The sequence below is a fragment of the Opisthocomus hoazin genome, chromosome 6 (genome assembly GCF_030867145.1).
Source record: "Opisthocomus hoazin isolate bOpiHoa1 chromosome 6, bOpiHoa1.hap1, whole genome shotgun sequence".
Classification (NCBI taxonomy): domain Eukaryota; kingdom Metazoa; phylum Chordata; class Aves; order Opisthocomiformes; family Opisthocomidae; genus Opisthocomus; species Opisthocomus hoazin.
In genome coordinates, this window is record NC_134419.1 from 25,396,458 (window position 1) to 25,413,123 (window position 16,666).

General features: G+C 36.3%; 1 protein-coding gene across 5 annotated transcripts in view; it reads right to left on the bottom strand.

The window, feature by feature from the left end:
• Positions 1-16,666, bottom strand: part of CAMSAP2 (calmodulin regulated spectrin associated protein family member 2) — a 95,302-nt gene that overhangs the window by 22,902 nt on the left and 55,734 nt on the right. For 3 of the 5 annotated variants that reach the window (XM_075422291.1, XM_075422290.1, XM_075422294.1), the window contains 3 exons: positions 15,582-15,614; positions 10,967-11,108; positions 7,605-7,744 (listed from right to left, as the gene is read on the bottom strand). In XM_075422291.1, the coding sequence (XP_075278406.1) occupies positions 7,605-7,744; positions 10,967-11,108; positions 15,582-15,614 (315 nt within the window). The remainder of the gene's footprint in view (positions 1-7,604; positions 7,745-10,966; positions 11,109-15,581; positions 15,615-16,666) is intronic. The other 2 variants (XM_075422295.1, XM_075422293.1) reach the window with 1 other exon arrangement.

Consider the following 16,666-nt stretch of genomic DNA (forward strand, 5'->3'; position numbering starts at 1 on the left):
GAAGCATTCTCATTAGCAGACCATGGGACATTTTTCTGATCTCCAGCCCTTTGTTAGCAATAAGACCCTCCTTTGTCTCCAAGAAAACCTTGCTGCAGATAAAGAATTGCATTTGGGCTCCTGAAATAAATGCATATAGTCTTTAAAAATTAGTTTAACCTTACAAATAATTTACTCCTTCAATGTCACAGAACTCTGTAGGAAAGAGACCTACATATCAACATATACATTTTTTCTTTTCTGAAGGATTGTAGAAGAATGAGGAGTATTAAATATCAGCCAACAAAGTGCACAATTATAAGAGTATAGCAGATGATTTAGCTGACAGCTCTTTCACAATAATAAGACAATTTCTGAGAAAGTAAAACCAGCGGTTTATAGTTTCTATTTTAACTTTCTCTTTGTCCAATGAAAAAATTTTCTCGTTGATTCAGGCATACATGGCTGCAAAGCCTGTAAGTCTTCTGATGTCAATGCACTGGCTAAAGGAGGAAAATCTAAGCAGAAAGATGAACCTTTTTGTGTTCCAGTAGGAAAGAGAAGAAAACTGCTTTGTCTTCTGTGACGGACCCATTAACTTCCCCACTGCATAATTACATAAATAGGCAAGACTGCTCACATTCACTATTTAACTGTGTATTTGAGCGCACTTTGTGTATGCCCACAGAGGATGTACTCAAATTAAAAATTGTATCCAGACTATGTAAGACTTCCATTTAAGACTTCTTTCAACAGCTTCACAATGTTTTCAGTCCCTCACATGTCAAATTCCATTGTTGCATTAATTTCGTTGCCTTAAAAATGCATACCTCAAATCTTGGAGTGCAAGCAAACATTTGACAAAAGTTCTAAATAAAATGCCATTTTATTTCAGAAACTAACCACAGGCATGAGGGCTAAGAACATCTTTTTAAAATAAACAAAAGTTTACAACAAAAATGTTTAATAATAAATGAGATAACCTGAATACTGTATCAGTACTTTTGAAAATATAATTTTAAATATCTATTTGACAGTTTTGATTCAGATTCAATTTCCCTGAATATTTAAGCCTTTACTCCAGCAAAATGGTACTCAGACTGAAAGCTGCTCATACACTTCAGCGGGGGGATCAGCCAGATGTTGCCACAGTTATTACATACAAGCTATAAATAGACTAGGAAAAACCCCGTCTCTGCTTACTCAGCACAACACAACTGAATGAGGGAACAGTTTGTAGCAAAATCTTTTCCATTCAAAGAAAATGTTAAGCGTAGCATTTTGCTATCACACACTGATTTCATTAGGCAGCAATACACAAAGAAAAAAATCAGATGTACTTCTCAGACAAAATACAATTTCTAACACTACATTTTCTACAATTTTTCTTATTATTTCCCCCTCCCCTTACCTCCTGTTAAAATTTCACATTTTTAACTTGACTTTTTTACTACAAAAAATGAATTATAAAATGTTCTAATCATGGCTTTGCCCCCATCTGAAATAATATTATATTTAAATACTCCAATTCCTTATGTTTATGTTGAAATGGTGATGTTTAATCGTGTGACTATTTTTTGAAGGACTCAGATATTCCTTCTATGTTCTATGTAGACCTGAACTGCAGCAAGACAGCTTGTTTTTCCAAAATCACCAAAGCAGTATTTACTGAAGTAAAAATGAAACTGTTGGCTGCACAGTTTGTGTAGAACTGAGGCTACTTTAGACATCTGATGGTGAAACATCATGATGGAAACCGCATTTTCTCACAAATTATTTTTAGTCAGAAAGGGATGTTAATAATAATGAACAAAGGGGAAGACTGATGATCAGTAACTTTATTTTTTGGAAAACCTAATTGTGGGTCTGTAGTAATCCTGCTACCTGGGACTAGAAAGAATGTAGATATTATTTCCACAGGTTTTGCCTTGATTATGCTGACAAAGTTCTAATAGCTCGTCACATAATTATCACATGCACTTACACACAAAAGCATTTAGAAGCATAACAGTATTTTAGTAGTACTAAAAAACAACCAAGCTCTGAGCAGTTCAGGCTGGCTCAAAACCACTGAACAGCAGATGGCAGACTTGAAGCTTCACAGATCCTTTTATTTGCTAGACACTGATTTAACTTTTTCAGTTTGCTATTTGCAGAATGTTCATTAGTCATACGTAGCCAGCTGTACTACTGGTTATATTTTATCTGTTGCATCTTCAGGTACTGTACAATAACAATCCTTCCATTTAACAGATTTTGGAAGATCATCTTTTTGGAAAAAATATTCCCTTATTCCGAGTATAAAATCTAAAGTCATTACTTGCTTCTGTATCAAAGGAAGCAATAAGCTAGCTTGTTTTATAAAGTTTTATATAGAAAAGATAAATTATTTTCTTTACTACCTCTATTCCCCCTCTATAATTTAAAATCATGATTAATTTTTAAATCAAACTAGCTAACAGAAATAGTATGTCCAATCTTTCCACTTAAAATAAATTACATCCTTCTAATATTTATAGGTTTTATACCTGCATATTTATAGAGTAATAACTACAAGGTCATATATAGAAATGATACAAATAATTTGTGATCAGGCTTGAATCCACTAAAATTGAATGCAAAAGCAGCCATTTATGCTTTTAGGAATTTTCTCAAAATGAACGTAAAAGTACACTGTAAAATTTGTATCATGATGCACTACCAAATCTCTGTTCAGAAGGCCGGGAAAGCAGCTTGCCTCAAATACAAATCCATAGTTTTTATGTTACTAAAGTGCCAACATGCATGCATCACAACTGAAGAAAACTGGAGTGTTTCGAACTCCCTGGAGAAGGCCAAACTACAGTTCTGCGTATGAGCCATGCACTGCCAGTTTGTCATATCTCCTGCCACAGCTTAATTAATGCCACAACTCAGTTTGAAAACTCCAGTATGTCTTGTTTCAGACCAGAATTCAGAAGAGGGAAAACTGGCTGATTAACCTCAGTGAAAGCAAACCACGCTGCTACCCTTTAAATAATGAGCCAGGAACATTTGGTCCCTCTCAGGAGAGAAATCTTCTCTTAAAGAACTGTTCCCCAGTTGAATCTTCCTTTTCATTCCTGACCCTGTATCCTTTTCAACCAGCCAGATGGGACTCCAAACCCCGGACGGACTCCCCCGACATGTACCCCGCTGCCTCACCGAACACAGCCAGCTTCTCTCTCAGGTCCTTCAGTAATCCATAGGCACGCTCGCAGGGGCTCCAGCTGCAAACTCAGGCTGGAGTTAGCAGCCTGACTGGCAGCGGGTTTTTTCACTGAGATTGGTGGGAAAGCTGTACCACACGTGTGGACATTGTGTAGCCCTTAATTTCTAGAATTTATCCTCGTGACATATTTGAACACTGTTTTTCACATCTCCGAGGACATGGTGCTGATTATAGCTTCTGCTTGCGTTGTTTGCAAAGTCACTGCCAACGTTACATACAGCAGGTCGTATAAACCTGCCTGCGCCCACGAGGGCAGCAGCTGTCATATGCAGACAAAGAATACACAATTGTATGTCTATACACACCTAAAGAGACAGGTGAACCCCTTGTAAGACTTTCTGGATACCTCCCCAAAAGCCACCGGTGGGCCGCCAACCCAGTACAAATGACGGAGTGAGCGTGTGTGTGAGTGTCTGAACTGTGTGAGCAAATCAAAGCATTACGCAAATAGTTCTCTCTTATTAACAGTGAATTCATGCTATTAATATTAGCAGTTGGATTAATAAAAGCTATCGTAATGTTGGTTGTGATCTGTGTCTCAGTCCTGACTCAATCCTTTATCAACAGGGACTGTACAGCAATATGTGTAGATTAAATGAGTAGCACAAGTTTAGGATCACCATTTAAAAGAAAAATCCCCCACCTTTTTGAAGGCTCAGATAAAGGAACACTTACTAAAGACAATAATTAACTGTGTGTTAATTAATTCAATGTCAAGTTCCTATGTGAGCTCTCCAATTGTCGTAAACATCAAATTATTCAAGCTGTCAGTACCCTCTTTGACAGTTAACCTCATAAATGACTTGTTCTTAGGTATGAAGCCTATAGCCCCACTAGAATAAACTGGCGGAGAATGATCTAAAAACATCGAGAACATAACCAAATACAACCAAATGTATTTTTTCTCTCTTAGAAATACTTTCAACTTATATCTCATGTGACAAATGGAACATGTGAGATGCATTTTTTTTCTGTCTATCTGGGGACTATACATGTCCCTTACAACATCCTTTCAGGAATTACACATTCCATAAGATCTTTATTCAAGCCACAAATGCTACACACTGACTATGACATTGCAGTGCTAATCAACGGTTGGGCCGAAGCAACAAAAAAATCTCTGCTGTCCTGCAGGGTGGTTTGTGCTGCCTGTGATGGCACTTCACGCAAGTTCTTCTATTTCTACAAACTTGTTCTTTGGATAGGTAGAACATGCACGTGTCGAGACACAATAAAATATCTCTTTTAGTTCTATGTAACTTCCCAGATACAGCTGAAGAACGAGACATTCTAAAAAAAACAAAAAAATCCTGTCTCGGGATAAAGCTGCTTACAGGAGAAAGGAAGAGGGAGGATCAGGGCAAAAGAGTAATCTGTACAACTACAGAGAGATCCAAGATTTTCTATTCTTTCCTCTTGTTAAATATGCAGGGAGGATTCAGAAAATATTGTGATCATTTTTATGTAATATCTCTCTACTTGTGTTTGCCTGTCTCAAAGGAAAACAACCAGGAACCACTATGGTCCCTTGGTGGTGCCTCAAGCATCCACGGAATGTATTCAAATATTTTTTTCTTTAACATCAGTAGCCCCGCATTAGTAAACATCTTATGAAGAACTTCACAAATGTATTTTTCTTAGAGGAGGAGAAATGGGCAAGTGAGGAGCAACAAAACTTACTTTCTGCTTCATTTGATTATGGCACATTAAAGCTGTCTAGAAATCCAGACAAAGCCTATTTCTCCTCTGTGCTAAAGCAAAACTAAGCCAACATCTCCTGCAAAATCTGAGAGCCTAGATCAAAGACTCTGGATGCTTGTTAAGTGAAGTTTTAAATTAATCTGACTTGGTTTCTGTACATTTTGATGGGAAAGTCAAAAGTGGGCACAATCACCTTGGTTAAGCCCTGCACTAGATTTCTGTATCATATACTATCTACAGGCTCCCTTGATGTAACATAAGAGGACAGTGCAGGGTGCCCAGTAAAGAACGTAAGGTATGCACTTTGTGCTTCATCACTTCCTTCTCGAGGACTAGCAGCAAGTCAGGATACCTAGTGTAGTTTCTAGGGACACACAATGAACAGTACTGACATTCCAAAAACTCTGCTGTAGTATTTTTCTTGAGGCTTTTTCCAGTAATGTGTCAGCAGTTTGGTGGTTTTTATTCTTTCTGTCACCACTGTGAATGTAACAGTTTTACCCAAAAGCAACATGCCACCTACTGCGCAGTGGGAATCGCCTCGAACAGAAATAGAATTTTTTGCTGATTAACAAAGACCTGAAACAAAGACACATGCTCCTATAAATTCTAAAACTTGATAGTATATACATTTTGTAGATAGAGATAAAGGTGAATTAAACTTCTTGGTAGAAGTCAAACTATAATATTTAAAATACCCATTTATAGTACAAGTTTTTTCAAAGTGACAATAACATTCTTTGGATTTATTAAAACTTGCTCTAATCAGATGCACTGGAAAATTAAGAAAGAGCTGCTTTAACTACGAATTTATTTTGAAAGCAAATTAATTCTTAACACTGGAAAACCAGAGTTTATAGCACCAGACAAAGTTTCCGTGCCACGTTTTAGAAGAAAAACTTGGCAGTCTTTCTTTGTAGCGTTTACACCTAAATAAGTAGCCACACCATAGCAACTTGTAAAAACATGATCACTAAAGGGCCTTCTCAGTTCTAGAAATACTCTAAAATTTTGAAAGAAATCTATATCCCCTCTAAAAACAGTGTTCAGAAACAGTAAAATTACCAAGTCTGTAGCATTTGAGAATTGTAAAGTCTGATGCCTTGGGATACTGAAAAAATACTTAATATAGTTCCTTTTTTAAAATTAAAGCTTCATAGTGTGTACTGCCTTGAGAAATAATTCAAACCAGTACTATAAAAAACATATTATTAGTTGTCACGAATGAAACTGAAGAATAACAAGTTCCACTTCTTCCATGTATCTGTAAGCAGAGAGAAACAACCAAAATGCAGTGAAAGAGTCCTACTCCAGATCACCGAATAACGGTTGCAGGACCATGTGTTGGGAAACTACAGGCAAGAGACTGCAATGCAGTAGACTTTTCACAAGTAGGTGGGTAGATTACTGTACCTGAAATTTAAAAACACCAAAAGCTGACTGAAAGGAGTCCCTGCACAACTTCGCATACACAAAATAAAACAGCAACAGCTAAGTAGTCTAGACTTATGGGGCCTGGTCCTACTGCCCTTACTCACCCTGGAAGCTCATTACTCATTTGGTAACCCAATTTGACTGGGTTCAACCCTACAGGAGACAACAAAGCTGTATTCAGGGTCCGGCCTCTATGACTCAGCTGGTGAGACTGCTGTAAAGATCATAAAAGCAGTGAAATGACCCAGATATTTAGAAACCAATTACATCCCATCTGCAATGGATATGCTGACTCCATAAAAATAATACTTCATTCCCTAAAGGCAGGCCAACAAGAATCTTAAGCAAGTGAAGTTTTATTTAGAAGAAAGTCTTAGAGAAACACAGGAACGAAAAATTAAAGTCACAATTAGGCAAGAAATAAATTCATTACTCCTTGTCTTTCCACACAGGCTTAAAAAAAAATGATAGAATAAGAAAAACTTTTTTTTTTCTCTTTCTAAAAGAGCAGAATCTTAGAATCACAGAATCACAGAATGGTAGGGGTTGGAAGGGACCTCTGTGGGTCATCTAGTCCAACCCTCCTGCCGAAGCAGGGTCACCTACAGCAGGCTGCACAGGACCTTGTCCAGGCAGGTCTTGAATATGAATGAAAATACTTAATTGCGTATTCAAACAACTGTATCTGTTGGAATTGTGTTCCTGCCTGTGTTCCAGGCATAAAACCATTACATTTTTCAGTGAAATTAACTCAGAAGTTTACAATTTAACACAAGTGAAAAAGCTTTAAGGTTAAAACCCATAAAATTATTGTGTACACAGAAATGAGTAAGAAGGGTGGGTAAAAATTTGATAAACTCTTCCATATTTTGTCCTTTTGTGAAAAACTTCATAAATTAAAACAAGTGCAGAGCATTATCACATTTCAACAGAAATATCACAGATTATATGCTTTAACTAACAATTAAGATAAAGCGTGCAAGTTTTGCACAAAATCAAAGTTTTTATAAATATTTTCACAACTGCTTTTTAAAAATACTTCGAAATTACAAGAACAACACAATTGCCAAAAGAAGGTGGTTTTACATGCTGCTGAAATCTGTGTGTTGCATGCTATACCACAAGAGATGCAACATGCTTTTTCATATACCCATATAGCAGCAGACCAAAAAATATAGAATATATAATTAGCAAAACAATCCCATGGATGCTACTTGCATTTTTATTTATTTGTTTTTACCTTTATTGAAGAAGCTGCATAGAGCATATCCTCAAGATTGAAATGGCAACACTGGTTAAGGTATTCCTGACAAAATTCTTGAATCAATTGTAGATTATACAGGCTGTCAGCCAAGGACATTGTCTCTTTCAAACAAATATCTAAAAAGGAAGAATAGAAGCAAAGATTAGATACAGTTGCAGATTTGCAAAAAAATGCTTTTTGCTTTGTTGGGTTTTGGAGCATTTTCTGGATAAATTCAGACTTGATTTTTTTGTTCCCCCAGAAGGCTTTTATTTTTCTATTTCAGAAACTTGAAAAATGACAACTCTACATTTTATCTTTGCAGTTTTATATCTTTAGACATTCTTCTAAACCGGAATTGTGTTTTTCACCGTTGACAAGTTTATTTTTCTCTGCTTTGCCTTTTGTGAAAATAGAAGTTATGCTCTAACTCCTGCTGTTTCCATATAATGAAAAAACATATTTAATCACTAATACATTTTTTTCAATTACATTTTCTATACAGGAATAGCAGTAGGAAATGTATGCTTTTTCACAAAGTTCTCCACACATACTAGTTCTTTCCCTTTGCATAGTGACCTAAGAGTACGTTTTAATGCTCTTAACCCTGAATCTTCCAAAAAAAACCAGCATCAGTTTAGCCTCCTGTATTTGTTTTTGTGAATTCAGATGTTTGATATGAGATTTTAGAAGGATCTGAAGCCTCTGATATACGAATTATCACTCTGTTTGAAAGTGCTGTTTAAAGACAAAGAAGTAGTAGCAGTGAGCAGACTAGGGTAGTTATATAGTATTCTCTGAGTACGATTTATGCTCAGCTGACCTCCTGTTCTCTTTTTATGACTGCTTCTTGTAACATTAAGTGGCAATAACAACTTCCTAGAAAAATGATTGTCCTTGTAAAAAGAACTGAATCAAAAGTAAACTAAATGTACTTCCAGAGCATGCATCAGATTTTACTTCTAAAGCAACAATGTATGACAGAGCTCCATTTAACAGGTTTAAATTGTTTAGGATAAAAGATTTCTTCAGACAAGGAATCTACTTTGATGCCAGCAGGAGAAGGATTCGCATCCTGAGGGAATCAGACATCATCCCAACCCCACAGATGATGATCAATAGAAAAAAACATTTGACTAAACTGCCCGAAATGGGATTAAATTCAGTAACACAAAATGTGAAGTCACGCATCTCGATCTAATAAAATTCTAATGTGATTCACTGATTTAAAGTGATATAGAGTAGGAAGGTGTCATGTATTAGCCCGTGTAATGATGTTTATGAGCTTTCAGCATCATGCAGGTATGAAAAAAGCAAACATAATGCTAAAATGTATCAGAAAATTTATTTCCAGTAGTGACAGAGAAGCACTGTACAAGGCAGTAGCGAGACGCTAGTCTGGATTTCTGTGTACAATTACAACCACCCCCATTCAAGAAAGACGAACCAAAATTGGACTAGTTGCAGAGGAAGACTATTGAGGATAATAATGAGAACGGAAATCTACTTCGGAAGAGGAGACTGAAAAGGCTTGGTTCAGTAGCCCGGGCAAAACAAGAGAAAGAAAATGTATCAAAAAGGTAGACATCAGATTAGGAGAAGTTATTCAAGCCAAAGGGCACAGCTGGAAGAACAACAAAGGCATGTAGACAGGCTACAAGCACATTTAGGTAGAAAACAAGAACAAGATTTAATACCATGTAAAAAATGGAGCACTGCAACAGTGGGTAAGAAGAGTACTGATTTTAAAGAGCTAGACAGTTTTAACATAGAACATGATAAATTCACGAAAGGGATTACATAATTTTCTACAACAGCCAATTTCTTGACTCACTGACATAGGGAGTCATTTCTAGTCCTGCATTCCTTGAACGAAACCTAGATTTGAAAGTTAAATAAAGTCTTAACGAGAAGAAACAATGTATTTCAGACTACAGAGAACTCTAGGTTAATATTTCTTCTCTTTTGGTTAATGCATTTTTAAGCATTTTTGCATATGCGTTTTTGTTACCTGCCTTCCTCAGTTCCAATACAGAGCCAAATCTCAGCAAAATTAACATGCATCAAAAATGATATTTAAATACAGGGAAGACAGGCAAAGTCTTTTAAAGTGCTCCTAGTCACTTCAGAGTACCTTTGAATTTATTTCTGAGATGATGACATGCACATTCATGTACCTTTAGGGAAGATGATGTCAGGAGACCTAACAAACATTAAAACTAAAGTTTCAAAAATGACAAGTGCCTTGTTTTGCTTGAAGTCAGATGCTGGAGCAATCTGCTGCTAAGTATGTATGTGGTCATGCAAGGTATACAAGATCTTTCTGACTGTCTGTATTTTCAGCCACAATAAAAGAGTAAGAAGGAACTAGGTGTTACCCCCATACAACACTACACAAGTTTTAACTCTTCCCTAATCACATACAATAACATATATTTGGCTCCAACATTTATGCAAATTGAAAGTTGTATTTTCAAAATTCACAAGCTGAAGAAGAATGGTGAATGCAGGCATCTTAGCGTCTTTCAACTTCAACGCCTACTGTGCTGGAAGCTTCCTATAAGCAGTTGTGCAGATGAATTTCAGATTTCAGTCCTTAGCAAGCTTTATACCCATGTTCATACTTCTGAATTTCTCAGGACACTTCTGTGTAAGTGTTCCCACGACATCAAAGGTATCATGGACAGAAGACAGGCAGAAAATGATGGGTGTTAGCGGCCAAGACATTTTACAACTACATGAGGCTCTTGGCTGCCAAGAGGAAGATATGACTTCTACCAGGCCACAGAGCAAAAGAACAAGATGAAGCTACTCATCCTCATAGACAATTGCTATTACAGAACAGCATGACACCAATACATTCTGTGCTACGTATTTTTGTTTACTCTATAAGTGATATAAGTAACAATCAGGTGAACCAAAAAGCCCAGAACACAGAGCAACTCTCTGCGTGCAGTGCAGCTATGCAGAGCTCGACTAACTCTTGACTCACTGACATAGGGAGTCACTTGAAATCTATAACTGCTCAGATTCACAAGAAAGCACTTAGGCAGCCTCAAGAATAAGAGTTTTCCAGGTGGTTTCAATTTTCCTAGTACAAAGGCAGACGTGCTGCCACAGTTAGATCTGTAATAATATATGTTAGTACGTTTATATTAGTGTGATAACATACAAGTAAACACAACTTGGAAGGACATCTTGGTTCTTTTTATTTAAATGTAAAAATACATAGGCACAAAGTTAATATTAAACCCACCACAAATTATGCCTCTTGTATATCATATTTAAGCAACTCCCTTCACATAGTTATCAAACACAGACTTTTCTACTTTTACGGACATGAGACATGTTAGACATACCCTCCAGTTTAACAATATCTGGACAGTAGAAGTGGATCAGGGCTGCTAGAGCACAGCCATCTGTACCATCCTTCAGCAGATTCTCCACCAATGGTATGCAGGGCAGCTGCTTAAGCAACGTTTGCTCCTTCCTGTAACGAGCCTACAATATAGAAGGAAGAAATTTAGAGACACAAAGGCTCTGAAACACACGAAGAAAGAGATTCACACTAAGTTTTACACTGTTAGTGAAAAAGCAGTATTCAATGAACAGCTGAGTATCCCCAGTGTTAAATCTCTTAAAACTATTCATGTTATGCTCAATTTTGAATGGCATAAATAAAATTTAAGAGGAAAGGAACCTGCAATGCTATTATTGAGCCTTTCCTTCAAAATTACCAAATTTTTATGACCTCTGTATAGCACGCTAAATTAAACAACATCATACACCTTAGTTAACATTCAACACTTGTTGTTCTACAATTAGAAATAATCTGTGTGTAAACACGAGACAAATCCTAACCTGGTGTAACTTCAGTTTACTAGCAAGTCAAATGACACTGTGAAGTTAACACACCTAAAAAACTTGCCCAAAATCGCATTCATATAATTGACTTAATGACAAATTCAGAAACAAGGAAATCTGCATTTGATCAGCTTCTTTCTTATTACTAGCATGTGTCATTATAAGCAGTCATAAACATAGAGAAGCATTAATGGTCAAGCATTATGACCATGCAGTGGCCTAGTTATAAAAGGAAACATTTTGAAAAACAACTCTGTGTATAAAGAGATCATTAGTTCAGAATGCCAAGATCGCATTTATCTGCAGTGAGTACTTTTTTCTTGGGTTTCTTTTTTTGTGGGGCGAGAAGGGGTTGTACTTAAAAAAATGGTACTCATCATTCTTAGTTCCTTTTCACTTCTTACTGGGAAAAGTAATGGAGGTCAAAAAAGCTGATATAGATTTTAATTTGTTAATATTATTCACTAAGATTTTTTTTTTAACAGTATTGAAGGATTACTTTTCAAGTCATACCACAGAACTACTTATGATGCCAAGAGTGTTTCCGAATTAATTTTATGCTATTTTCATTCATCTATAAACACTACACTGGCAGTCTCCCTGTAGGGACTTTGAGAAGTCTTTGTGGACGCTACTCTGCCCAGCAAAGCTGAAGCTGCCAGTCTCTTGTCTCCTACTCTCCACCTTTTGGCTGTGCTGGAGCAATTGCTGATGGGGCTGCATGGTAAGATCATTGATGCAGCTACAACGTCTCTCTCCTCCTTTGCTTCTGCAACAAATGAGTGGGCAGGGCTAGAGGTTTTATGGGTGGAGGGAGAATTGTTTAAGCTAGCCTTGCTGACAAAAACGTCTGTGGAACCACAGACTAACCCTAAAGGCTATACTTACTGTCACTGCATTTCTGTCAAGGATCACATGGGATTACCTTCAGTATATGTCAGTGTTCTCTAACTAGCCCAAGAAGTACAAGTCTAATCTGGCAACAGCAGACACACTAGTCCTAGAAAAATAAAGGCCTTGCATTTGGCCCAGAGAACTCTTACTTTAACAAATTAATATTTAAAAAAACCCTGAGAGTTAGTCTTTATCTCATACTCAGAAGGTACCGGTATTTGTGTGTCAAGTGTGCTGTACAAAAACAAAAATGCCATTTTTGCATGCTATGGGAAATACTAACACCAAACAGAATCATGTTCGTGTTTCATGCACTGTTGATATTCTTTTCCCCATGTTAGTAATACTTCCCACTATTTCTAATGAAATAGGCCAATTATGCTTGCAGTGAAAGTTTATTCTTTTGCACTCTATGGCAATCCAGTGACCTCCTGTGATGAAAATCCTGTAAGTTTCAAATACCATATTAATATCTCCATGTAATTCCCCCTCAAAATGAATGAAATTAAGTCTACAAAATATTACAATTTAATAATGAAATAAAATATACAGGATACAGAGGGACTCTAGCATCATTGTCCAACAAGCCCTGTGTAATTTATACAGAATCAAAAATGGTTTGTGTTGGAAGCAACCTTATAGATCATCTAGTTCCAACCCCTCTGCCATTGGCAGGGATATGTTATTTTATATATTAATTTATATATAAAAGAATATATCCTCTTAAATAGCATCTTTTTAATGAAGAGTTCAAAAATGTTTGAAACTGATAATACAGTGATCTTGCACAGCAAATCCTGTGAAAAAGTCTACTGTCACTTTAATGATGCCTTCACTGGCCTTATGCACAGTGCCCACAGATGCTGGAAACTGTGTCATATCACTAAAGAGGACCTAGAAAGAGGACTTAATTCACTGTAGCAAGTATGCCAGACACGTTACTTAAGGAAAAATAAGCTTATATAAGCCGATATGCTAGGCTCTTTAGGGTATAACAGGCATCGTATTTCAATTTGGATGAAAAAATAAAAGAAGTGATACTGAAAAATAAAAGACACTGGTAATTGCACTGCATTTTTAATAAACTTCCATTTGAAGACACTCTTCCCATCAATTGCAATGTTTGCTAATAAATATGGATAAATAATACAGCTCTAGTGCCAATTTAAACATAAATGCTAATACAGGCATCTTGTTTCTGAGATCCTAAACAAGCCCGATTTAGCATCTTTGGGCTTATTCCACCTAAACAAGTCTAGATATAGTCGAGACGCTTGCATATAAACAAGGTCAGTTAAGATGAACCAACAGCACACCAGCTATTCTATCGTTAGTGCTCATGTGTATTTGGAGTTAATCATTAGTAATGAACACTCTTATGCATTTCCATATAGTAGATGTTACAAATTTACTTGTCAGAATAAGTTTTCAGCTGCCTGTATGCTCAGGAATCTCTCTCTCTCACTATGAAACACTTAGTAAAGCTCTGAGTAAAGGGAAGAGATCAGAAGACTGGCTGAACTGTTAGAGCAGCTTGAACCACTGCCTTCCTACTGTATTACCAGCAGCACTTGGGTTTCAACTGTATCTCTACTAAACTAACAAGCTCAAAGTAACATAGATACTACTAGCTCAAGTTGTTAATGGACAACTGGCAGGCAAACTGAAGTTCGCTTTTCAATAGACTGAATATTTTATATTTGAATATCATTTTTATGCATTGGAAGAGCAACATTAGTAAACTAATGCCTTAGGCAAAAATAGAACAAAAACATATTTTGAAACTGCTTTGAAGGAGCCACCTTGCTTTGTAGAAATGAGACAAATGAGACAAATGTGCTTAAATTTTTGATCAGTCCTTTTTTTTCTTTCCCCATTATTCCCTCAATTTAATTGTGTTATCTTAATTCCAAACCAAAATTAAAGGACTATACTGTGAAGAGCAGTGCATTTGTTTGTGTCACAACTGTAACAGATACATCATTATAGACAAATTGCCCGTATAGAATAAACTGTTATGAATTTGAATACTGCAGATGACAGTACTTTTAAACTGGTTTTTCAAGCACCAAGTAATTTCTGTTGTTGCCTACATGCAACTGCCTTGTCATTTTTAATTCTGTTTGCAATGTACAAACAATCATTTACTAGTTCATCATCACAGAATCATCACAGACTGGTTTGGGTTGGAAGGGACCTTCCAGCCCCCCTGCCACGGGCACAGACACCTCCCACTAGACCAGGTTGCTCAAAGCCCCTTGTATCCAATCTAAATTTCCCCTCTCACAGCTTGAAGCCATTCCCCCTTGTCTTATCGCCACACGCCCTGGTCAAAAGTCCCCCTCGAGCTCTCTTCTAGGCCCCCTGCAAGTTATGGCAACAAATATCTGAGGGACTGCTAGATCATTTATTTGGTACTCTTTAGATCAAAGATAGGTCAGAATCAGTTCTTTGGAATTCAGACCAGAAGTACACAATTCTGCGTATAGCTAAACAGCTGACTATTTTGTTCCCAGCCAAACCTGTTGCAGAATAAACAATCTGAATACATTTCAGGAGTGAATTATTATATGGTAGAGGAGAATAATGATAATCCTAAGGTGACATAGCACAGAAAAAATAAACTTTATTGTTACTGCAGTCCTGAACAGTTACTTTTTATTGCATTTAGTGAAATTATAGTCTCACTAAAAGTAGATTGCTTTGGGTTACTTTGTGTGGGGAGAGATTAATAGCAGTCATAAATCAGCTGAAAAATTCGGGAATGCTAGACAAATGGTATAATGATTGCATACTGTTAAATCAGAAAATTTCAGATACCATGTAGCATCAACAATCAAAAACTATTTCTAGAAGTCTCTTTTTAAAAAGAGTCAATACCAAATAGCATATGTTCACTAGAAGCTTATGAAAATGTAGTTTGCAAAAAACCTGATCATTTTACATTAGTTAATAACAGGTAGCACTGCCTTATTCAAACCCATAAAGAACTTGACTGCTGAAAAGTAATTCCTTTTCAACATGGTATCTTACACTTATCTTGCAGAGATAATCTTGAAAAACAAGGTTCTGTATTATGCACACCTTTGCAGAGCAATCTCTTCTAAAATTATCTTGTAGAGATAAACAAAATGAATGATTAGACCAGCATGACATGGACAAAGCCATTCCCAAAATAAGCTAAGTGATCAAAGTGAAGCAGTTGGGCAAACTTACAGGAACCAGTTTCCAAAACCATTTGGTAGGAGACTTCAGAGGAAGCAGTAAGAAAAAAGAATAAAAGCAAAAAGCAAAGAAAAAAAGGAACAATTTATCAGATTTCATAAATTACTTGAATAAAGCAATTTTCTTTAACATTCTCAGTTTTGTATAACAGCGAATTGCAATTTAATGGTAAGCATCAGTGCACTGTAACCTCTGCTTATTGAGCTAATTAGCAGAAATAACACTGGAGAAACATGTCTGCAGTCTTAGTAAATCAACACAACCATTTTCCCACATAAACAGGTAAGATTGTCAGATCAATGCAGTTTCATTTAATGATTTCACACATCTAATTGTACCCTACATATGCAATCTGACTGAAGAATTCATTTGAAACTTCAAGTCATGACATCACAAGTATCAAAATGAACTCCAGCAGTGCATATGGCGAAGCGGGGAAGCTAAAGCAATGAAAAAAGGTATAAACACACTGTAGTACTGTACCACCAATTGCAGTGAAGTTTGCATTAGTCACTTCAAGACAAACAGTTATGTTTATAACATTTAGCAGTATTTTTAAACAATCATGACAGTTTGCAGAACAACAAGAGGTGCAGGCAGTTATATTTTTGCAATGACAAATCACATTAGCATCAGCTGCATGATGTGCAATGACCTGAAATGTAGATGGAGTTTTGGCTACTGGCAGAGAAATGACCAGAACTGATACATACAATTCTAAACTCATACATGACCAAAAAATACAAGACCAAGTTATACAGAAAAACTTTTACAAAAATAAAATTTGACCTAAAAGTTTAATCCTAAGCACACTGAAGTCAGTGAATTTTTCTGTAACTTTATACACTAGTCGGGCATAATACTTCTACTATTAAGAAAAATAAAATCGTGTAGCAGTACTATAAATACACACAAAACCTCGCTACTTTATTGATTTCATTGTAGAAATTAAAAAAAAAATCAAACCAATTACTGAAGTGCAGTAATTTATTTTTTTTTTAATGAAGACAAATATTTTCTGGAAATGGTGAAAAAGTAGTTTTAAAAGTACTATGGAAAAAATGCTATGGAAGCTT